This window comes from Dermacentor albipictus, chromosome 1 (assembly GCF_038994185.2).
Source record: "Dermacentor albipictus isolate Rhodes 1998 colony chromosome 1, USDA_Dalb.pri_finalv2, whole genome shotgun sequence".
Lineage (NCBI taxonomy): Eukaryota > Metazoa > Arthropoda > Arachnida > Ixodida > Ixodidae > Dermacentor > Dermacentor albipictus.
Genome location: NC_091821.1, coordinates 132,092,178 through 132,116,745, shown reverse-complemented (window position 1 = coordinate 132,116,745; position 24,568 = coordinate 132,092,178). Strand labels below are relative to the sequence as shown.

Genomic DNA, 24,568 nt, shown 5'->3' with positions numbered 1-24,568 from the left:
CGGGTAGAGGCGTGTGCGTCCTCGGGACAGCCGCCCTTGAACGCTGTGCCAAGATATGCGCCGGGCGGAGTCGCCGGCTGCGGAAGCTTTCCATCTTTCCGGGCACGTACACTCACCCGTCCGTTCACTCGCGCCCGAGCAACGGGCCCGTTGTGGCCGCGAGAAAGGCAGGATGGTGCATTCCCGGAAGCTCCGCATCAATTACACATGACATTCCACGCGCTGCGTTCAATTTCCCGCCCATGCCAGCCCATGGCTCCATGCCAGGTACGGTCGTATCCCGTTCATACCAGAGGCATGGATATCCACCCTTCCACATTTCTGCGTACATCGAACAATGCACATGCACGGCGAAACAACGGCCAGCCGGATGAAATTTCGGCCACGTACAGGACGACACCAATTAGCTACAGCGGCTGGCCGCTGATCGATGTTCTCACAAGACCAAGATGACCATCCGTACTCCGCATGGTCCCTTCTACGTGAGTTCAGCTTCGTTCTTTCTCCCTCGTCGAGACGACCACGCGAGGTCGCTGACCTCCGCGACGTCACGCAAATGCGGCTCTCGCGGCGCGTTCAACGTGGGGCTTCGACGCTCGAACTAAATGCCGCGGCGGAGGGCCCACTTTGTCGTCGAAAGAGTGCAATGTAGAGCAAGTCGCACGCCGATGCGCGCTTGCGAGCCCTGGCTTTTATTGTGGCCCCAAAAAACGCGAGGCACGCTCGGTCGGCCTCGTTTGCATACACAGTGCCCTTTGTTCGGAGTTGCCCCAAAGGACACCCATAACGAGGTCACATATTTTTAGGTAAGCAGCGGTCCCGTTTTGTTCCGACTGAAAAAGAGAGGAGAAAAAGCCGTGTCCACCGCTTCTCCCGCCTCGCATATAGAATGTCAGCCGATACGGACAAAAAGGCCGAAAGAGCGAAAATGTAGCCATTCCAAACAAGAGGACGACACGATTACAGCCATATAGCACACGGAGTCTACGCCCAGAGTGAACGCTCTGTGGCTTCAGCTTGCGTCACTACCAACTTAAGCGTTTCGATCTCAATGTGCTGCTTGTTATACCACGCAAAAGCTTCGACGTATTTTATACTTCACAGTGCTACGCAGAATAGCCGACATTCAGCTCTCTATTGATCTTGTCATCTGTGAAAGCTCTCTGTTGATCTTGTCATCTGTGATAGGCTCACAGAGCGGCTACGCCCTCTCCGATTATGAGTGACTCAAAACGCCAACACTGCGGAATTAGACAACGCCCAGAATAAGGTTAGGGCATTGCAAACAGACCGGCGCAGTGCGCAGAACACGCGGTGCGATCGTGACTGCGAATTTACACGAGAGGTACGCCCCGAAAACAGCTGCAAATTCAAACGAAAGCCCGCAGTTTTCTTCTCGGAGGAGCCATAGTCTCCTGGAGTTGAGACGACGTCACAGCTGTGGCTTCCGCGCCACACGGGTGCCGCCTTAGCCAACAGCAACGCGAACTCGAGGGCCCCCTCGAACCGCAGGGCGCGCAAGACGGCTCCGATACGCAACATGAAATTATTTTTTTTCGCGCTTTGTCAATGGTCCCGGCGGTACTGCCCCCACGTTATCAACGAGATAGGCAGGCCGTGACGGGCGGATACGAAATGAATAGAATCGAGCGAGAGGAATTCTCACATTATGCCGGTTCAGGAGATGAATGTCGCTTGCGGATGTTGGTCGAGGTAACGGGAGAGAGTGTCTGCTGCGGAAATGGTACTCGATCGCCTCCTCACAGATTTCATTTCCTTCAATCCCTGCTATTACTAAACTCTTTTAACGCGAAGCATTCTTGGTGAGTGTAGCCCGGCTTTTCCTGCCTGTCTAACCTCTTTCCCAGCGCTCTTCAATCAATACAAAGTCCTTTAAATTTATCCTGTGCTGGGCGGAATCTAAGACGCTTCACATGGGTTTCTCAACCACTGCATCCTGACGCTATAGCGTGATGCGTCACATATGTCTCGCCGCAAGAAGCTGAATTCGAGGAACGTAAGCGTAAGCGCACCAACGCTGCTCGTCGTCGTTATGAGGCTCAGACGCTGCAGGTCCGTGCTGTCCTATAGGAACGAAAACGAATCGCCAAACGTGAACACTACGCCGTGTTAGCGTGTTACTATTGACATAGCAATTATAAGGACACTCCAGCCGCATTTTCGCCGTCGCCAACGCCGTGACGTTCCGTTTAAGTCCAAGGGCGATAACACCGTCGCCGCACGTCGTATATGCTGCATGTGCGAGTGAAAGCACGCGAGGGAAGCCGACCATCGCGGCTCAATCTGGCGCGCACGAAGGGAGAAAGCGCAGAGCAAACGCGCCGTCTTTGGTCGCGAGAAAGGCCGTGGGGAGAGGGGGGGGAAGGGAGGGGGCGGCGTTGTGCTCTGGCAGCAACTGCGCATTTCCGGACCGGGCGCAAGGGGAACTGACGATCGCGGCACACTCTCGCGCGCCATATTGGCGGCGAGGAGTTACGGAGTCGCCCTCTATCGGAAGCGCCTCGCTGGCGTAGTATGAGGGATCACGTGGCGCGCTCCTCATAGGTTTTGCTGTCAGAGCTCACTGAAAACACCACGCGCGAGCTTTCCCGGACATTTCTGTAAGTACTTTCGCAACAAGAGAAGTTTCTTACTGTCTAAATAATAATCTTGGGCCAACTGAAAGCACACAATCGTTTACAGTCGCTATCTCTTTACCGAATACGTACAGTGAACGCCACTGCGCGAGGTCGCCACGATGGAGTCTGCCGAACCGGCTACTTGCGTGAAAGGTAGGTAAACGCTGAGAGCAAACTATGTGAAATATGTTCTTATAGTGTTTGTATAACTAAATGGAGCGTAATAGAATGAAGCCTCAATGCAGCGATCGCGTAGATTCGCAGCGACCGACTGCGCGTCTGCATGCTTGTCCGCGCACTGTTTCGCTTTCTCCGCGCGCGCGTTTTCGCACCGTGCCATGAGCTTCAGGCCGCAGAATATGAGCATTTGACAGTATACAAGCAACCATTGTTGCGTGGGCGCTATCAGAGCTGTTCAAAAATAATTTCATTGTAGAGACTTCGACGCCTACGGGGACTGATGTGCCGTCGCGAGGATACAATCTTTTTTTTCTTCAAAATTCTTTGACCTTTCGATACTATTTCTCGAGTTGCGTCGCACTGTATGTTTATCGGCGTTCTCAGCGCGCAATTTCCCGCTGCTCCTTTTTTGTAATCCAGTGCATTAATTCATAACACAAACATGACCATATGCCATGCTTTCTTTAAATGTGCTTCTTACCGCTACCTTTCCACTCCACTGAACTTGCCAGTATCTATAGTATCGACAAGTTCATAGACCAAACCGTCATGACATTAGTCGGGCAGGGGACTCGGGCGTGCGTCTCAGTGCGCGTTTTCAGAACATCGCAGACCGGGCGCCGTAGCAGAAATCTTCCTCGCGTCTGTGCTTGCTGCATACCCGAGTTGTAGCCGATGACTGTTTGCCGGTTTTATGTTTCGCGAGCCAAGCTTCACACAGCTTCTTGTCCTGCGGCTATGTGTGAATAAGGCTGACACCGGCCTCCGTTACGTGCGTCCGGCCCTGCGGCACCGAGCAGTAGCCTACCATGTCGCGCGCCTTCAAACGCAGCCACTACATATTGTAGTGCTTTCAAGCGTTGTAAAGGAGACACTCGAAGCGGGAAAATTTCGCCACTAAATGAAAACCGCAGCGTACGAGGGAATTTAAACTCGTTTTCAGCTCGCTTCGGCGCGCCCGAAGCAGCCGACGCGGCCGCTATGTCCACGTGATCCCTCCTAGCACGTCACGCCGACGGTGGCGCCAGCTTTTCCAGTGGTGGAGCTCGAGGCCAATATGGAGGAAAGCGGGGTAGGCAGCGCTTCGATTCCGCCAACGAGCGCGTACTTTGCACGGCCGCGCGCACCGTATCTTAAAAGGGTTCTGCGGACGGATCACACCTTCGAGCGTGCTATGCTCTGGCCGCTCTTGTGTTAGAGCGTTTTAGATCACATGACGGTCACTTCGCTCGCTGCTGCTGCGCTTGCTCACACCAGCGTTTTGACAGCGAGGGCGCTATTCTGGACATTCCGCCATTTTCTTCGATGCATGACGTAGGCGCGACGCAAACAAAATGGCGCTGGTGGCCCCGTTTTGCTTACGTAACGTGACGCCAACTTGACGTTTCGCCTAAGAAATTGAAATGAAGGCACTGAATATAGCGTTATCGGCAGAACAAAACAGTTTTCCTCCGCAGTAGAAATAAAGCAGCTATCTCAAAGCGTATGATTATTTCGTCGAAAACGCTTCTCGCTTCCGTCGTCTGCTGCGCACAAGCCATCAACTGCTTCAATAGCTAGGATGCATGTCCCCACGGAGGAAGGAAACTAAGGAGAGGCCCTGACGTCACTCTTTGTGAAGCAAAAGTGAAGCCGGAAGTTGGCGTTGCTCGTGGCGATGCTCCGCCTTTTGTGCCACCCTCCTCTCTTGTTTACATCTTTCGCGAAACCACGTGCGCCGCGCTGCGCGTGGTTTCGCGCACGGAGCGCGCTCGCTCGCTCCGCAGCAATACTAAACAATCGCGATGTCTCATTGCGTTGCCGTTGCCGAACCCATGTTAAAAGAAGTTCATAATGAACTTCGCAAATTGGGCCGTGAGGTCGAATCGGCTGCTTTTACCGGCTATTATGAAAATAAACATGCCTTAAATATAAGGCCAACCAACTGAACTCTTCTCATTAACCGCAGGTACCGGCCGCTACCCAGCGCTTGCGTGTTTTTTAAAAAAAGGTCCCCTTTATCGCTGCCTTCTACTTGCTTTTCTCTGCTTGGGCTTCCTGGGGCTCTCATACGGTCTTGCGAGCTAGACGTCTGGCGATGCGAAAAAAGATGTACGCATTCTTACTGCACCGCAAGAACGCACTGCAGACACGTACGACACACCAACCCATTTGCGATCCATTTGGAGTTTATGAGCACAAACACATTCTCGCTTGAGGAATCGTCGTGCTTTATTGAACAAACTTCGGGTGGCCGCGCATCACTTCGACAGCGCGCCGGCGAGGAGGCAGAATGTCGTTTCTGACTCCACGTTTAGGTTCATTGACTGCGGCTTGAGGTGCCTTCTTCGCACGGTAAGTGAAGCGTCACGGAACCAAAGTTTTGCGATAGCCGGCGCACAATGCAGAACAGTACGCGCGTGGAACCGGCCCACCTGCGACCATGAAACAGCCGTTTGCTGTGTTCGCAGGTACGCTCTGTGGAGCCTTCCTCACTCTTGCGGCGCATCCGCTGACCTTCCCTGCGCTTCGCGCGCGCACAGATAAGGTACGCCTGCGGTAGGGAGAATTATTTCCTTAATAAGTCAAAGCAGCCGCTTCTTTCCCATCTTCCCGGATGAAGAGTCGACTGGCCGGCGCACGGTGCCGAACAATACGCGCGTGGACCCGGCCTACGTGGGAGCATGGAATAGCTAGCCGTTCGACGTGTTCGCAGGTGTACGTTCTGTGGCGCCTTGTGTATTCTTGCAGCGCATCCGCTAACCTTCACTTCCCTGCGCTTCTCGCACGCACAGATGAGATAAGCTTGTGGTAGGGAGGATTCGTTCCTTAATAAGTCAAAGCAGCCGTCCCGGATGAAGAGTCGACTGGCCATGACTGCATTTTCTGCGTTTCTTTCCCAGCGAACGATGCGCGAAAGGCACCGTTTTTTCAGTTTTCGTTCCGCGCACGAGTTGTGCGGACGCTTGCCTAGGTATCCGCTCATCCAATGCCTAGTTGTTGTGTGCCAGGATGCAAGTCGCGCACGCCGACAAGTGGACCGCCCATATCTTTCCACGTGTAAGTAAATTTCCTTATGTGGTTGGTGTTTTATCGGAGGAAAAACTAGAACTTATTATACACGCATTCACATAGCGATAATAATTCTATAGTTATAGTATAACAGTAAAATATTTTATTCGCACAGTATAAGTTATCATCTAATACATATGCGCGTGATTCTTCATTATCAGGTTTCCCGGTGACACCGTTCGTCGGAAAAAGTGGATAGAGGCAATTTGGCCATCCTCCAGAGTTGATCGAGAGCCTAAGAAGCAAGCCCGCATTTGTTCAACTCACTTTCGGGATGAACATATAGATCGCACGTCGCCAAGTAGAGTCCGTCTGCGGGGACATGCAGTGCCGACGCTCTTGGTGAGAACTGATGCTTCTTATGTGGCATGGCTCTTGCAATACATACACAAATGCATATAAGGAAGAGGGGGGGGGGGGGCTTTCTTTAAACTGGTAAACAATGCTGATACCTGTATGCGACCAGAATTTTAGTAGAGGATAAATTTTAGAAAGCAAATTTACACACAATCAACCGACTTACCGAAACAAATAAATAAATTTTCAGTAGGGGTGTGCGAATATTCGAAATTTCGAATACGAATCAAATATTTTCCTTATTCGAAGAGTATTCGATTCCAGAAATGCATATTCGTCAATTCCCGAATATTCGAGGACGGCCGAATAATGGTCGAAACGGCGAATATTCGGACACTGTGAATAATTTAGCAATTAACGCATTATATGCTTGCTCCACATTCTCCTAAGAACATGTTTATTCACTGAGAGCTTCAGATGATCCGCTCAATATCTGTATGCTCTGCATCAAGACGGCAAGTTGGGCCAGTTTGTTGGGATTCATAGTAAGGTTCGTCACAGCGCAACACAAAACAAGGACAAAAGAAGGTACAAAACGACGACACAGCGTCACAGCACTGTGATCTTAAGTGCTGTAACGAACCCTACTATGAATGTGTACGCTCTGTTCCAGTCTATCTGCATCAGGCCCGTGAGACATGATCAGTTTCGATTTTTTTTTTACCAAGCTTTATTCCAGGGCTCTTTCATAACAATATATGATGTACTTTTGTGCTCTGTAAGTATGCGCAATAAAATATGCACCTAGAAAGTGTTACCTGAACAAATGTTGTCACAGTGCATAGAGAGCCCTTACTTTCTGAACATGTTGAGCAGTCAATTTTCCTTCGCGATAATCTGTAACAAGCGTTTACCTCACAGAGCATTGCCTGACATTACCTGAGTGCATTACCTATAATGAGTGCCTCTTTAACCTGAAGCAGCCTCTTAAAATGCAATATTATTTTTAAAAGGGTAATAAAGCTATTGTTACCTCGTTTTGCAATATTTTAATACTACACATATATTCGATATTCGATTCGATATTCGAAGACAGTTTTTCGCCTTATTCGTATTCGATTCGTATTCGAAAATTTCGATATTCGCACACCCCTAATTTTCAGCAGTATACAGTGCTCACTATACAAGTTTTCCAACTTTAACACGAGTTAAAACTCTATATGTTTCTCATAACTTTTAATTATGCATATCGTCCCTGCTTCTCTGGTTATTCGTGGCACCCAGTACACGAGTTGGAGTGATGGAAAAAAATTAACTGCATGCATTTTAAACTTTCTACTGAAAGCACAATTTCAGAAGTAATCTTGGCAAACCATGCCAAATAATTTTGTGAGAGCAAACAAAGGATATGTTGTTAGTAGTCCCAAAGTGGCCAAGCACATATTCAGTTACTGCTATTTGACATCCCTTCCTTATCATGTGTAACATTATTAATATGAAGTTTGCAACCTCCCAGCTGCCTCATCCAGTTTACCAAGGTGACAGTGCATCTGATGCAACAAGCCATGTTGCACACTCGCACTCTGCATCCTCTCAACTCACGCAAGGATGTGATGAAGGCTTGATGGTGCTTGCACAGGTGAACATTTCAATTCGCTAATAATAGTCAGCAGTTGCTATTGAACAAAAAATTGTATCAGGCCATTTGGCACATATCAAAGACTGCACAACGCCTAATAGGGATGAATGCGGCTATCGCACGCTCATCCCTGTAAATTCCACGTCTCGCTTAGTCCAAGTCATGCCGCACAGTTTTACTTGAAGCGGTTATTTACTCATTGATGTCTTGCCCTCAGGTTGCCACAAGTTTTGATGAACGCTCAGCTCAGGCCAGCCTACCTACCCCTGGTTTGTCTGGCTTAGGTGCTGGTCTCTACAGTCAGACTACGTTTGAACAGGTGCACATTATTTCCTTCTGTGTTGCACTTTTCCTACACCTTTGTAGTACTTCAAGTAGGCAGTTTAGGCCATACAGCTGATTACAATAAGCACTCTTGTTTTCAGGCTGCCATGGATTTGGAATATGAAACTGCAGTCCAGACCAACCTGTCTGAGCCCGGTCCATCTGGCCTAAGTACCAGTGTTCCTATTGAGCCACAACTTGCGCAGGTGAGTATCTATTCTATGTGCAATTCACCCAACACATTTATTGTGTTATAAGCATACAGTGGTTGCAATTGAAGTTTAAACGGAAATGGCTGGCATGTGCTCTTGCTACCAGGCTGCAATGGATACTGGAGACAACAGTCAAGTACAGGAGAGCCTCTATGTCACCGACCCATCCAGCCTAGCTGCTGTTCTTCAATTGGAGGTGACACCAGTGCAGGTAAACACGTCTTTTCTGTAAAAAAAGGCTATGCAAACATAGTTAGCACTTTCCATTTATTTCTGTGCTTGCATTATTCTGATGTTAAGGGGTGCATGAACTAGCCTAGCTTAAGGTATTCTAGTCACAAGACAGTGGTTTAGAGACTGAAGTTCTGTCCTCCTCCCGTTTGATCACAATCAATACAAAAATGAAAGTAGCGGAAATATGTAACAGGTTTGTGGGCCCAACTAATTTTTCATAACGCTAATACCTAATAAAATCTATATGACTGCTGAAGAAACTGATTCAAGCTAGCATTCTTGCATGAGTTCAACATTGAGTGAGTGCGGTCACTGTTCTGTCAATACACACAAACCTATAGATGAACTATTTTAAATACATAGCTGCTTTCTTTCCTACATGTTTGCTGAGTACTTCAGGAAGGCAGTAGTGTGTTACTGTGTTGTAAGGCAAACAGCTGATATACATAAGCACTCTTGTTTTCAGGCTGCCATGGATTTGGAATATGAAACTGCAGTCCAGACCAGCCTGTCTGAGCCCGGTCCATCTGGCCTAAGTACCAGTGTTCCTATTGAGCCACAACTTGCGCAGGTGAGCATCTATTCTTTGTGCAATTCACCCAACACTTTTATTGTGTTATAAGCATACAGTGGTTGCAATTGAAGTTTAAACGGAAATGGCTGGCATGTGCTCTTGCTACCAGGCTGCAATGGATACTGGAGACAACAGTCAAGTACAGGAGAGCCTCTATGTCACCGACCCATCCAGCCTAGCTGCTGTTCTTCAATTGGAGGTGACACCAGTGCAGGTAAACACGTCTTTTCTGTAAAAAAAGGCTATGCTAACATAGTTAGCACTTTCCATTTAGTTCTGTGCTTGCATTATTCTGATGTTAAGGGGTGCATGAACTAGCCTAGCTTAAGGTATTCTAGTCACAAGACAGTGGTGTAGTGACTGTGAAGTTCTGTCCTCCTCCCGTTTGATCACAATCAATACAAAAATGAAAGTAGCAGAAATATGTAACAGGTTTGTGGGCCCAACTAATTTTTGATAAAGCTATTACCTAATAAAACCTATATGATTGCTATTACTCTCGAGAAACTGATTCAAGCTAGCAAGGGCATACATGCAAGCTTACAGATCTGCTTTGAAAACATGGCTGATTAGTGCTGATTGTTTGGTACTCATGTTTGGAGGGCGTTAGCCTGTTACATGCAGTCACGCACTCGTGATAGTGTGGTATGAAGTGATAGTGTGAAGACTTCGAGCTGCGCCACCGGAAATTAAACTGCTATCATATAACGCATTTATTCGCCCAGTTCTCGAATATGGTAACACAATTTGGTTTCCTTATACACAACAGCTTATTAACAAACTAGAAGGAGTGCAGCGAAAGGTAATTAGATTCATCTTTAACAACTACAAGAATAGCGATTCACCTACCCAACTGCTAAAACAAGCCGGTATTCCTACTCTGCAAAACCGTGCCAAGCTAGCAAGACTTAAATTATTGTTCCAATTAATACACAATGCATTACGAATAAATACTTCTTTGTATATATCCCTAGCTGACACCAGACTTTCCCGCCATAAGCATTCATTAACACTTAAAGAGTATGCATTTCGCACTGACTGTTTTAGATATTCGTTCTTTCCTCTTGCAATAAGAGAATGGAATAGCCTGGACCCCTTCATAACGACTAGCACATCGTTGCCGAAATTTATAACCCTTGTAGAAGAGCTGTTGTGCAATAATTAGATTATGTTAGCCGGAAATAACCCCACTCATGTCATTGTATAAAATGAAATCTGTATGAGCATTGTATTTGCCTATGTAATGTCACCCCCTTTTGCCAAATGAAATGTACCCTTGTTTTATTTCCTACCATATGTGTATATCTGCTTCGTGTCGATTGCAAATATAGTTGAAATCATGTAAACCTGTTTTTATCACTATTTGTGAGTGTATAATCTATGCCCAACCTGTAAAAATCCCGCTGGGATTGACAGTATCTGAAATAATAATAATAATAATAATAATAATAATAATAATAATAATAATAATAATAATAATAATAATAATAATAATATGGAGCACCCACAATATACACCTCATGATTCACTGACACTTCCCTTTTTTCATAGGATGAACTTAGCATGCAGCTTTCATATTGGTTGCAGTATGCTTCTACAAGTTAGCAACAGTAAAAAATTCTGTAGTGTAATGTTGTTTTTAAGAAACTTCAGTCCACCATCTCATGATCAATCATGTTGCTACCTTGAGGTGCATTGCTCATGCAACAACTAGTGCTGTGCATTCATTGTAACAGGGTCAGTAGTGTTATCAGTCATCATCTCACGTGTTAGTCAAATCGCATTAAGGGTACAGTAGTGTCTGCCATAATTGGCGATGCAAGTCCCAGTAAATATAAGTACTTGTGCTCATTGCAAATCATTTAACCATTAATTAATGAGGTGCTATCAACTGCTTCTGCAGAAACTACAAAGGTCATCGAATGTGGAAGCTGCTCTAACAACGCCAAAAAAGAGGAAGCTGGCAAAGGTAAGGCAGATCTACAGATGGAAAATATCTTACCAAAGCAATGTATGTGCATCCAAGTAAATGAATGTGAGCAGTTCTAGTAACCGGGCATCCTTATTTTGACATTATCATTTTTTTTAAATCACCTGTGGCGAAACAGCAAAATTATACTCATCGATCTGCATGGCTTGGAAGAGGTGACAATTAATCACATAAGACATTAAAAACCATAATTGAATAATTAACAAAATTCCACTCAAGCTAATAAGTTTAGCCTACATATTGCAATATACAAACTGAAGCCGGTGATTTCACAAGGCACATCCACTTGGAATGAATTTTTAAACTTGCATACCTTTTGAAATAAGCACCGTCAAACTTGCGATGAAAATGCACTGCTCGTCTGCTTACTTTTCTTCACAATGTCTCTTTACACACTGAGGCACAAAAAAACTGCTGGAACACCAAAGCAGTTCGTCATGAAACTTGAGAATGCATATCCCAAAACTGGCGTCTTCATAATTCACTTGGAGCAGATGACTTCCGAAGGGATCGGCTACAAGTGATAAATTGCAATGTGTGCTGCACAGTAATTAGATAAAAAACTTAATTAGTTAAATATTAATTTTAATTCCTTGTACAATTATAGTCTGTCTGTGAGTAATCTAGCCCAAGATGAAGAACTGTGCTCCGTGTCATGGGCAATATAAAAAATTATGTTCATAAAAAATAAGCATTTATTGAGTTCAGTGTAATTCAACAACAGCAGACAGGGATATGTATGTAAGGGCATAATTTGATTCCAGACAATGCATACTAACTACACATGCTGTATTTATCTGCATGATGTATCAATCAATAAATGCATATAATATTAAGTGTATTAATATCTGTGGTTTGAGCTCACAAAACTGGTTGGCTAGTCATGGTAAGATGTTCTTTGAGGAGACCATGATATGATGGCAGATGGTTGTCATGCATGTGTAAGTTTGACGCATTTTTTAGCATGAATGTGGTGTTGAAAACCAGGAAGCGGAGCCGAAGTAGAGAACGTCTTCTTTATTGGACGCTTGCAAAAACAACTAAAAAAAATGCAGGCGCGCGCTCGGCTCCACGCTCGTTTCTCACTTCGTCTTCTTCTCTTCTTTTTCGGAGCATAATATTCAACAGCTCCCGGCCGAACAATTTGCCTATGCTTGTTTCTTTTCAAGACGGAGCTTGTCCAGCAGATTCTAGGTGGTACCGCATCTGTGCCGGTCTCCGCAACGTGTTGCCACTAGAAGTGCGCACTTTGCATGAGCGAACTTTGCCGTCGGCAAAGCCGTCGGCACCATGAGCACTTTGTGTTCGTGGTGGAACCATTGCTGGCATGTCTTCCTGATGGGCGTAGGTGCCGCAGTGGAAGTCGTCGCAGCCACCATTGCTGACGTACTGCTGGTGCATGCGTCGGGTGTTATGTGACTGGCCTGCCCTGGCCCCGGCCCAGACAGCATTCCTAGCCCTCTAGGGGTTAAAGGTGGTGGCTGTTGGGGTGAAGGTAATTCCTTTTCAAGGCCTGGCGAGCTGTTGCGGGCGGCCATGGCTTGAGGCTGTCGTGGAAGTGGCATTCGCTCCACCTGGACAACGGGGGCCAGCGTGTGGTTGCTGCGTTTTAGTCTTTTCACCCCACTGCTGTGCCTCCCTGACAGTGCGGACCCAGATGAAGCCTTTGCTGTTGACGACGGGCGCCCGGTAGGCCCGCTCGAGCGTCGCAGGGCGGAAGACGATAACGTTGAAGACGACGATGAGGACGGCAATGACAAGGAGCTGTGCCCCGAGGACTTCCTTCCACCCGCCGGTTGGAGCACGGACGTGTCAGCAGTGTCGTCACCCCTACCAAAGGTGTCGGTGCTCCCATGCCGCTGCTCCAAGTGATTTCGCAGAGCGTGTGGTTTTGTGACTTGGTTACATATTTCACACACAACTAAATAGAAATCATTCCACGCTAGGCAAAATACGAGAAGTCCCATATCCTCTTTTCTTAATTTCATGGCATCGCTTTCTCTTTTCTCTGTCTCTGCCTCTGTATCGGCCTCTTCGTTTTCCGGACTCCTGAAGCAGATAGTTTCGGCCCAAGAATTCCATGACTGTCCTTGAGTAGCCGACACACTATTGGTGGCCGCCTTTCTGTGAAGACCTTTCAATAGTTTGGCAGTAGAAGGGTATTTGTCTTCTACCACTTGGAAGTGGTGTCGCAGAGTTGTAGCAAGGAGAGAGGGACTGCTGCAGGCACCAAAAGGAACCCTTGTGATGCGCAGTTCGTAAATATTGGAAGATCCTTCTTCAAACCAGAAGTAACGAAACGCGTCTCGGTCGTATTCCACCAGGCATACTTGAAGAAACGCTTTTTCGATGTCGGCAGAAATTCCAATCTTGAAGCTGCGAAACTTCATCAGTAATTCGAGGATGTTGGGGCTCGAATTCGGCCCTGCACACAAGACGTCGTTGAGTGAAGGTGACTCCGTAGCATGAGAAGAGGCGTCGGATACCATCCGTACTTCAGTCGTCGTTCTGTCGCATCGCACTACTGCTCGGTGTGGCATATAGTACGTGATATGTTCACTCCTACTGTCCATTGGGACCTTCTCAGCGTAGTCTTTGTTATCATAGCTCGTAATGGCAGTGTCATATTCCTTCTGAAACTCTGGTTCTCGATGTAGTGTTCTCTGCAAGGTCTCCAGCCTCTTTAACGTGATATCCCGGTGATTTTTAGGCTGGGAACAATTGCTGCGCCACGGCAGTTCAACTTTATCGTGACCATTGTTTCTGATAGTTGTTTCCACGAAGTTCTTCAGTACGTGTTCGTCATCTTTCGAAAGTCTGTCTTCGTTATACCCCTGTCACACTGGGAGTTTTAATGTCATTCGAATCGAATGGCATTCGATGCAACGAATGTCATTCGCCCCCCGGAGCTGCTACACTCGAAAAATTAATGTCATTCGGTGGCGATATCAATGGCGATGATTCCGAAAAAAACGTCGCAACTAAAATAGAACAAGGTAGGTATAAAGTGCTTGCATAAGCATTCCATAACTTTAAATATATTTTTGGAACGTCACTTCACTGAAAAAAAAAATATTTTAGTAATGCGTGTAAAAAAAGTTGTTCTATTTCAGACTATGTGGCCACTATAAGCCAAAACAAGGCTTAGCCACCTGAGTAGCCGATAAATTGAAAACAAACAAAATGGCTGACATGTCGACGCTGGACGACGGCGCTAAGTTGCAGGAGGTGATGCGATAAGTTGCTGCGTACTTTGCATTACGAGCAAGGCATAATAATCAGAGGAAGCGATTAGACGTTCTATGACCGACGAGCAGAGTGGCGGCAACATGGACGGCGGCATGGACGGCGGCCAGACGCTACTGAGCAGGAGAGTAACAACATTTTGCGACAGCCTGCCGCACAGATTTTGTCTCTTTAGAGTAACAAGTCCATTAAAACACGCAAACGTTATTGTTTCTATACGATTACGGTTTTCAATTTGCAAATACTGTGTCCTGTTTTGCTTTGTTTCTGGGGTTGAGAGTACACATTCGCTCCGAGTGCGAAGCCGAATGAGTTTCTCGAACTCATTCGATTGCCGAAGTCATTCGGTGCTAATGACATTAAATATCGCTGTGTAGCAACCGAATAATGTCATTCGATGCTAATGCCATTCGGTTCGAATGACATTAAAACTACCAGTGTGACAGGGGTATTAGTCAGTCCCAGATGTTCAATTTCCCAGGAAAACCTCAGTTGCTGGGAAACATTGTCTTCCGTTAGCCATATGTTGAAGTTCCTTACGGTTTCCGGTTTATAGAACTTACGTGGACTTCTGGTATCTCCATGAAGTGTCCATCCCATGACAGTTTCGATGGCGGTCAAGGAGTCGTCCAGTCGATGAATTCTTCCGCTGACAAGCTTCCAGTAATAGTCGGCACCTATAAGGATGCTTATTCCAGGCTCAGGTGAGACCTGAACTGCGTTGACGTCAGCCAAACGTAGGTTCTTGCTTTTCAACCTTGCAAGTACATTTGTATCTGTCAATGCTGACAAGTCATTGCATATTTCTGGAACTTCTATCGCCTCAACTTCTAGTGAGTTTGAGTCGTACTGGCTATGCAGCGTGACTCGTACTCTTCGATAATATTTTCGTGGTGCTGAAACGTTTCCAAATCCCGAGATGGTGAGCTGCTCTTCGGCTAACAAAGTGGCTTTCAGCTTCCTAGATAATTCTTCCGTAATAAAGCTGCGTTGACTGCCACCATCAACCAACATTCTTACAAAGCATTTGCTTCCAGTGCCCAGAGCCCAAACTTGCGCGGTCTGCAGAAGAATTGTGCACTTTATCGAGTCTGTTGACGAGCTGGAAACAGTTGTCTGCGTTTCCGTATTCTTCTGCTTCCATTTCGGGTCGCACATTGTGGTGATATGTCGCCCTTTGCATTTCGCACAACTTAGTCTCTTCCAGTTTCGGCATTCCTTAGCTTTGTGAAATTGTCTAGCGCAGCGGAAACAGCATCCTAATTTCCTTAGTTTCTCTTTCTTTTCGTCTAATGTTAGTTCCGTTGTGCAGACATCCACCGAGTGATTTTTGTCTCCGCATAATATACAACTCTCTGGAGTCAGTTTCACGGTTAGCATAGATGCAGAACCTTGGAAATGCTCATTAGATTGTCGTTTTGCTGTTGAGGCTTGTTCTCTCTTGTCAGAAGTCATCATTATAGTCTGTTCCCGGCTTCTTACTTCAAGGCTCAAGAAGTCTAGAAGAACAGACATTTCGTTTAGACTTTCACTAGTAACGCCTGTATTTGTCGAAGACAAGATGCGCTGATTATAACGGAGTACCATTTCTTGCGGAAGATTTTGTATTATAGCAGTTTTCAGAAGCACTCCATATTCTTTTTCTTCGACGCCAAGGTTATGCAGGGATCTAACGCGAGTCTGCACTTCTTCATGCAACCTTTGAAGCCCTTCGAAATCTTCGCAAGAACGAACTTTACGTAGGTTTAGAAGGCGACGCATGTGGTCGTTAACAATCAGTGACTTCTGACCGAATCTTTCTTTGAGAAGTTCTATAGCTGTGCTATAGCTCTCGTTAGTTGTCGACAGGCCGCTGATGACACCTTCCGCTTTACCCATCAAGTAGCTCCGAAGATATTTCAGTTTGTCTACGTCGGTAATATATCGGTTCTGGTGAATAGTAGACTCAAATTGATCCCAGAATTCCGGCCATTTAATGGGGTCACCATGAAACTTCGGCACATCGAGCTTCGGTAGCTTAACGTGTGCGCGTGCTTGACGAAAGTCATCGTGAGATTCGCGCGTAGTCGTTGTTTGCTGATCGGATAAAATGCGTTCAGCGCGGGACTTCGCGAGGACGATAGATTCTTGATACTGTCCGACGCTGAGAAGCTCGTCCTCAAGGTTATCATCGGTAACCTGCTCTTCTACTTGGTTATCAAGGTCCGTAAGCATAGTTTCCTTTATCTTCAATAGGTTAAGATGGTCGGTCAGCTCACCATATGGCGGTGGTTCCGTCTGCATAAGAGTTGTCATGTCGTTGATGATCCTGGTGACCGCCGCTCGAACGGTAGCACGCTTCCGTCGTATTCTTTCCATGTCGTCACGTCGGGAATGGTAGGCCTCGTGATGACGTGGATCGTTCTTCGCTTCTGTCGCAGCGTGATCGCGTTGATCGTGTCGGTAGGTCGTCCTCTTCAGGTAGCTCGCTTCATCGGGTATGGTTTTCAACTGTAGGTCTGATATCCTGGTCACGGCACCATATGTTGAAAACCAGGAAGCGGAGCCGAAGTAGAGAACGTCTTCTTTATTGGACGCTTGCAAAAACAACTAAAAAAAATGCAGGCGCGCGCTCGGCTCCACGCTCGTTTCTCACTTCGTCTTCTTCTCTTCTTTTTCGGAGCATAATATTCAACATGTGGATAGAAAGAACAGGAGGGTTGCAATGTGTGGGCTTGTTGGTAATGCACATTCAAGGGGTGTACGGTAGTGCGATTAAAAGACGGGACAAAAGAAGACACACAGGGACACACACAGCGCACACAGCGAAAGAAGACACACAGCGCTGTGTGTCCCTGTGTGTCTTCGTTTGTCCAGTCTTTTAATCGTGCTACAGTACACCACTTGAATAAAGAACAGGAATGCAGGAAAAATAAAGCCTGAAATCTGTCCTTGAGCTTAGTTATATCATTGTTAACAGCACTTTAAGTTTGCACAGGTGTTACAGCTTACTAGTTGATAAAATGGTTATAATATAATAAATTAGGGTTTTCCTTGTGACACTTAGTTTTTGCATTCTAGGTCGACACCCCTGAGAAAGCTTTCTTGCGAGCTCGTGCAGCAAGACTTGCTTCACAGCAGCAACAGTCAAGAAAAGCGATCAAAAGACTGCAGCAATCAAGGCGGCGTCTTCAAAAACAGAATGCCGAACTAAAATCGGTTCTGAAGACACTAACCACACAGAACATTTTGCTCAGAGAACAGGTTTCTGTGCTCGACAGTCTTGGTGCTGCAAATCAACAGCTTTTGCAACGACAGGTAGCAAAGCAGACAGGACAACAGAAACCAAAGGAGTACTCGCCGACAGGTAGCAAAGCAGACAGGACAACAGAAACCAAAGGAGTACTCGCCCGAGTTGAGAACATTTGCTCTCACTCTCAACTTTTATTCACCACGGGCATACAGTTATGTGAGGAAGGTATTCGACACATGCTTACCACATCCTCGTACTTTAAGGAAATGGTACGAAAGCATTGATGGGAATGCAGGGTTTTCTAAAGAGGCTGCGACTGCTCTAAAGGTGAAGTGTTCAGAGAACAGCACCCGAGGCCATCAAACAGTGTGCAGCCTCATAGTTGATGAGATGTCAATCAGACAGCAAGTCCAATGGCAAGGGGGCCACTTTGAAGGCTACGTGGACATGGGCACAGGAGCCGAAGGTGACTGCTTGCCACAGGCGAAAGCTGCCTTTGTTATAATGGTCGTCTGTATTAATGGGCACTGGAAGGTTCCTCTGGGTTACTTCCTTGTAGATGGAATTGTAGGTGAACAGCGAGCAAACCTAGTTAAGCAAAGCTTGCTGTCTGCACATGAGGCAGGGGCCATGGTTGTCTCAATAACTTGTGATGGTGCACCAGCAAACATAGCAATGCTTCAAGAGCTTGGCTGCAATTTTACAGATATTGACAATCTGCAAACAACTTTCCAGCACCCAGCAACCAAAGAACCAGTTGCAGCCTTTTTAGATCCCTGCCATATGCTGAAGTTGGTGAGGAATGCTCTTGCTCATCACAAATACTTTATCAACCAAGATGGAAGGGTCGTATCCTGGGCATATGTGGAGAAGCTGCACAATTTGCAAGAAAAAGAGGGTGTCCATTTGGCAAACAAGTTGCGAAAGGCTCATATTGAGTGGCAAAGGCAAACGATGAAGGTTCGCCTGGCAGCCCAAGTGATGAGCCTGTCCGTGGCGACGGCACTTGCTGAATGCAGGATCATGCACGTGGAAGGGTTTGCCAATACAGAACCAACCGAGGAATTCTTAGTCATTGTCAACAACCTCTTTGATGTGTTGAATTCCCGCAGTATGAATCAAAGAGAGTGGAAGAAGCCACTGTGCAAAGAAAATATAAATAATGTAAAAGATATGTTTAATACTGCAGTACAGTACCTTTCCGCTTTGAAAGAGCCTGTAAATAGAAGAAACTTGATAGAAACAGCGCGGAAGACTGGGTTCTTGGGATTTATTATGTGCATGAAGAGTGTGATAGCCATGTATAATTTCCTCGTTGTTCAAAAGAAAGTACTACAGTACATTCCAGTGCACAAGATTTGCCAGGACCATTTGGAATTACTTTTTGGTTTAATTAGAGCACACGGCGGTCACAACGACAACCCCACATCACAGCAGTTTCAGGCAGCATTCAAGAAAGTGATAGTCCAAAATGAACTTTCTGATGTCTCGGGAAATTGTCAAGTCCTGGACAGTATTACAATATTGTCATGCAGTTCAGCCAGAAGACGTTCACCAACCGATGTGCTGAATGCAAGCACACAGAGGAAGCAGCTTTTGACCGAGGAGTCGGTGGTTGAGCAGAGACAAACAGCCAGTGAACATGATTACTCTGCATCACTAGAAAAAATCAGTGATTTTGGGAGTCGTGTTGTGGCCTACGTCGCTGGCTACGTGGCATACAAGCTGGGCCAAAAGCTGATGTGTGAGCAGTGCACAGCGGCATTGTTTAGTACACCTGGAGCAGCAGACACTGCATTTATACAAAGAAAGAGCAGAGGAAGGCTTCACTACCCATCAAAGAGTGTCATTTCAATTTGCCAAAAATCAGAATCTCTTCTTCGATGGGCTGTGCATATGAAAAAATTGTCATCAAAAACACTATTGCAGGACTTAGTACACCAAGTGCTTGAATCACTGCAGCAAAGAGAGCTGTTTGCAGAGCTACACTCACACATGTTTGATAATTCTCCACTGGAGAATCATTATGTCCATCTTTTAAGAAGTGTAGCAGAATGTTATTTGAATGTACGCCTCTATCATGTCGGAAAAGAGACAACTCAGAGTTTCCACAGCAGTAAAGTGCGCCAAATGTTCACAAAACTGACTCAATTTAAAGGGCAATAAAATTTTGTTGCAACATTTCATTTACTAAGGAAAGTAATGACGTCATTTCAATTTTTCCAGTCAAGCTAATGCCAAATATGTGTTTGTGTTGAATGTGTACTGAAACCTTCATTGTTTTTTTTTTCTCATTTTCCTGCTTATGTTTTCATCAAGTTTTGACTTTGCTGATGTTCCAATGCGTATGCACCGGTGGCGTTATTTAGTGCTTCATTAGCCCTGCATTCACTGTTCTTCATACATGCATGTTGAAATGTTCTTGTTGATTGCAAGATTGTTCCTATATCACACTTCCGTCTATTGTTTTTGTTCACAAGTGTCTAAAAACATTCCCCTATGCAATGTCAAAGCACTGAGGGTATAAAAAATGAAATGATCGATTAGCTACTGAAGTTGAAACTAATACTGCGAAATGACTTCAGCGGTTTGATGAAGCATACTGTTTTTGTAAACAACAAGGTGTGTTTAATTTGGGTTGCCACAAATTCATGCGCTACTATACAGTTGAGTATTCTGACATGTTCTGTGCGTGCCTCTCTTTTCGATCTGCTATTTGTTAATAACACTGTCCATAATATGGTCATGGATATATGGCAGTTTGCTGATGTTTCAATCCTGTACCAGGAAATCATTTTGCCTTAAAATGGGCTGCATTAAACACCTTTTTATCCCATGCTAAAAATAAAGAACTCTGACTGATCAATACCTAGAAGAACCTTTTACTCATTGCATCAGTCATCATCTACTATCCGTGGTATCTAGTTATAAGTACCTGTGAGATATTTCTGATAGCCTTAGGAAGAATAATTCACACTTGAAAAACCATAGTGGAAAAAAGCAAGGAAGAAACTGGCGCACTTAAGAAGAGCTTCCACAAGTCTGCAAAAAATAATATATCGGGCTATTGCTAGAATATGCTGCTGTTGTATGGGACGTATACAATTTCATACGCATTTATCTTGTGGTGCGAGTTGCTTCTTTGAACGTTTACTTTCTCCACCACAATATAAGAAATAAACAAAACACACATTAGTTCCATTAGGCGTTTTCCAACACAGTCACATAATTTTAGGTGATTTTGTCACGTGACAGCAACATATTAAAACATTTTTTATCCAGGGGCTCAATGTCTGCTAGTTAAAACGGTAGGAAACCAAAAGAAATTGAAGCATAGGAGAAATCAACACTTCTTAATTGATGTACATGAATAAGAAAGGAAAATAAAAATGGATGAAAAGAATGGATTGTGTTGCCAATCTAAGTTGTTTTAATGCACATTTTTACTGCATGGTTTAAATGTTCCATTGAACTGATTATATGAATACAATTGCCACGCCTTTCTCTTTGATTCATACCAATACACAGCAGTATCTTATGCATATATTCCTTATTAGATTAGTCCCATTTATATGGTGCAGAACTCCTTACATTCAACTTGTTGATTCAATGGTTTGCATTTGCTATGTTGTATTTAAATAATAATCTTTAACCCCTCCCATGAAAGGCTTGAAGATGAACAAACCTTTTCTGGACTTAACACACAGGGCGTGCAAACTTTTACAGTTGCCAGTCACAAGTGCCTATAGGAAAAGTGACCGAATTAAACGAATGTTTTTTCTCTACGCTCAAATCGTATTAGACAAAGACGCAATTTGGAGAACTTGCTGAATAAACTCATTATGCAAACTGAATCGCGAGGATTGTGCATTTCTTGCTCTTTGTGCACTTTGAAATTTCACTTCCACTTGTACATGTGATGAATGCCTTCCAAATAGTTTTGCACAGTACTGGTTTTATTTAGTTTTTTTTTTTAATTAGTAGACCCGTGTGCTTCTCTGTATGGTGCGCCGTTACATGAATGCAGCGCTTTAACGGCTACTGTGCGCATCGACGTGCCAATCTAGGTCATGAAACACTACATGTTGGTATAAAGCAGGCGTGCAGCTTGTGTAAATGTCGATGTCGAGGGCAGCAAAATGCACATATTCTGGGTAAATCTCTATCAGCACGTGTGTATTAATTGTGGTACACCTGTGCAGGTGTGCATGACCCTCGAACGTGCTCTGCCTAAAAGAGTCGGCGCTGTCGCGAGTAATGCGAGAAACAAGCAACAGTTGAGCAACACGTGTTTTAATATGCACAAAAGCAAGTTGTTACTGAACACGAAGTTCTGAAACTAGGATTATGCATTCTTGAATAACGCACGTTCTACGTGCCGCAAATGCAACATGCGCTGTCAAAAGCAGGAATCACTGACCTGCAAGGCGTTCACTGTACAGATTCTGAAACGTATCGGTTTCGGTCTGCGATGGCACGTTAGCATGATTCCGCTGAAGTGGAGGCAAAATTTCCCGCGGATATTCCTTCGTCCGTTGTCACTGCCGTGGCGCGGTACATTGCGTACAGCGTTACACATGCGCGTTCATTTCACGAGCTTTAGTTCCTCCTGTCCCACATGGCCACAGCAACATCCGGCAGAGCACGGTGCAGGTAACACAGCACAACAAGACACGGTGACTAACGCAAACCCGCCCACACAGCGCCTTTGCCACGGCACGAAACCTACCAGAGCAACACGTGTGAGCGCTCAAAACCATAACAACGCCGCCATTGTGGCCCAAAAGGCGGGGCTATACAACAAAAAAAAATAAAAAAGCAGCAAAAAAATGAGAACCTACTACGTCATTTCCGCCACACTTTTCTCCTAGCGCGCGGAGGGGGTAGGGCCTCTCCTTAGTTTCCTTCCTCCGTGCATGTCCCCGGAAAATGGAATGAGTCATCGCATGCTGGCGCCAACGCGCTTGTTTTCTTGCTTGAGACAACATATGCGACCTACCAGTGGTGATGCGCGCACGTTCTAGGCCACATTATCGCTATCTCGTGAAACGCAAGTGACTCAGCCCGACTCGGCTGGCTGAGAAACGGCCGAATATCACCGATAGCGTTGCGCGCGCCAGAGATATCCACTAGAGCGACGCAAGCGCCGGTGCTGCCATCTCTTGTTCATTTCGCTGGTTACTCGCACCGAGGGAGGAAACTTCAAGGCGCCGTCTTGCGTATATTTCTTTTTATAAATTAGAAAGAGGCCGTTGTCATAACTTTTGATTGTGCGAAAAGGCATTAATCTTGATTACAATACAAATGCAGCAGTGAAAAGTGGACAACATTGCCGAAAGTTTGCTATGTTCAACCAATATTATTTCGCATAAACGCGTTCTTTTAAAAAATGATGGCCCCAAAAACAAATGCCAACACCACCCGAGAGCGATGCAAATACTATGAGCACGCGTTATGAACAAAATATTTTCGTGGTGCCAAACGACGGGGAAAATGTGGCGATACGCATTCCTCTCGGCTGCCATTGCATATGGCAGCCCATTAGCATAATTTGTGCGGCTCGTCGCAGCAGAAATTATGGCGGAAAATCTCAACAATGAGGGCCCAGCGCAACGTCACGCATCGTCAAAATGACGTTTACAAAACAGCCCTTCCTGTGACGCTCCTCATGAGATATTCCTTCAGCCAAGCAGCAAGCTGGCATGGCGCATATCTTGGATCACCACCAATATTCGCGCAATTGCCGATGCATTGCACTGGCTTCTGCACGCTACCGCTCACATTCTTTTTGAAGCGCTAACATCACAATATATCTGCCAAGGACCAAAAAATGTATTAGTCCATAAAATTTGCAGCTCCACGTCACGTTTCGTGATCTTGATGAAAACGCAAAATGACATTTCGCAAAACTTCCGTTTCCCGGCACAAATTTTAAGGCACGTGAGCTCTCCACAGCCAATCAGAGAGTAAACATGGCGGATAATGGCGGCCGTGCAGCCGCCATGCGTGTCGAGAATAGCACCCCGAATGTCCGCGCTCATATCGTTGCGACGGTACGGTGTACTGTAGCGACGGATATCGCGCTGCCGCAAACGCATGTGAAAGCTGTCAGCGAAAATCGCTCTGCGACATGCCCGGCAGAACAATTTTTTTTCGCCCCAATCCATGGCGCCATTTGAAACAGCCTTTTGGCCCAATTAACTGACATCAATTAGGCGAGCTATTTGATCGGCTAACGAAGTCGCGTCATCGACAATTTTGCCAACTTCATGGTGAACAAAACGTTGTTCGTAATAGCTGGAATAGTGGTTAATTTGTTCATTAAAAAAAGTAACACAAAGCGAATACACAACGGCAATTGATCACTATACACTCAAGCACTCCCGGCACACAGCAAGTGTCGCCTGCTTGTGTTACAACCACTGATCTCTAGTTACAACGTGCTCGGTGTTGACGCGAACTGTGCGGTCAGTGTTGGTCTCGACCTTTATTATCGCCAGCAGCATGATTCGCCCTTGTTGCGTTGTGGGCTCCAAACGCAGCGATCGGCGATGTGTCTATTATAGCTGCGACATCGTGCCCCTCTGCAAGGCAGCACACGAGAGGAGTGGCTGCAACGCATCGGGCTGTCGGTATCCGATCGGCGCCAGGATCTATGTATTTGTGGCCGGCACTTCACACCGGAGGATTACTGCCATAATAGAGACATTTAGCGTGTCCGCTATTCCGGCAAACTGAGGCGGTTTGGGCGGATTGCCAGATGGTCGGGGACGTAAACGTGAGCGGCCGGAGCTGTGAAGCCGCCTGGTGTTGTAGAGCTCAACCAGACAAACACAGAGCTAAAATTGCAGTAACCTACTTTATTCTGCTTCGCTGCTGGTGCAAATTTTCGGCAGCGGCGTAATTGTGTTCACAATTATGCTGCTGTCGAAAACCTACACCCCAGCTAA

General features: G+C 45.8%; 2 protein-coding genes across 2 annotated transcripts in view; one reads left to right on the top strand and one right to left on the bottom strand.

Moving 5' to 3' along the window:
• Nucleotides 1–19,237, top strand: part of LOC135896172 (uncharacterized) — a 36,159-nt gene extending 16,922 nt beyond the window's left edge. Inside the window, exons 3-11 of the mRNA XM_070532659.1 lie at nt 7,684–7,806; nt 8,024–8,125; nt 8,232–8,336; nt 8,449–8,553; nt 9,043–9,147; nt 9,260–9,364; nt 11,054–11,119; nt 17,447–17,683; nt 19,154–19,237. Coding sequence (XP_070388760.1) covers nt 7,684–7,806; nt 8,024–8,125; nt 8,232–8,336; nt 8,449–8,553; nt 9,043–9,147; nt 9,260–9,364; nt 11,054–11,119; nt 17,447–17,683; nt 19,154–19,237 — 1,032 coding nt within the window. The remainder of the gene's footprint in view (nt 1–7,683; nt 7,807–8,023; nt 8,126–8,231; nt 8,337–8,448; nt 8,554–9,042; nt 9,148–9,259; nt 9,365–11,053; nt 11,120–17,446; nt 17,684–19,153) is intronic.
• Nucleotides 1–24,568, bottom strand: part of Rhp (GTP-Rho-binding protein rhophilin) — a 241,708-nt gene that overhangs the window by 180,734 nt on the left and 36,406 nt on the right. The window lies entirely within an intron of this gene.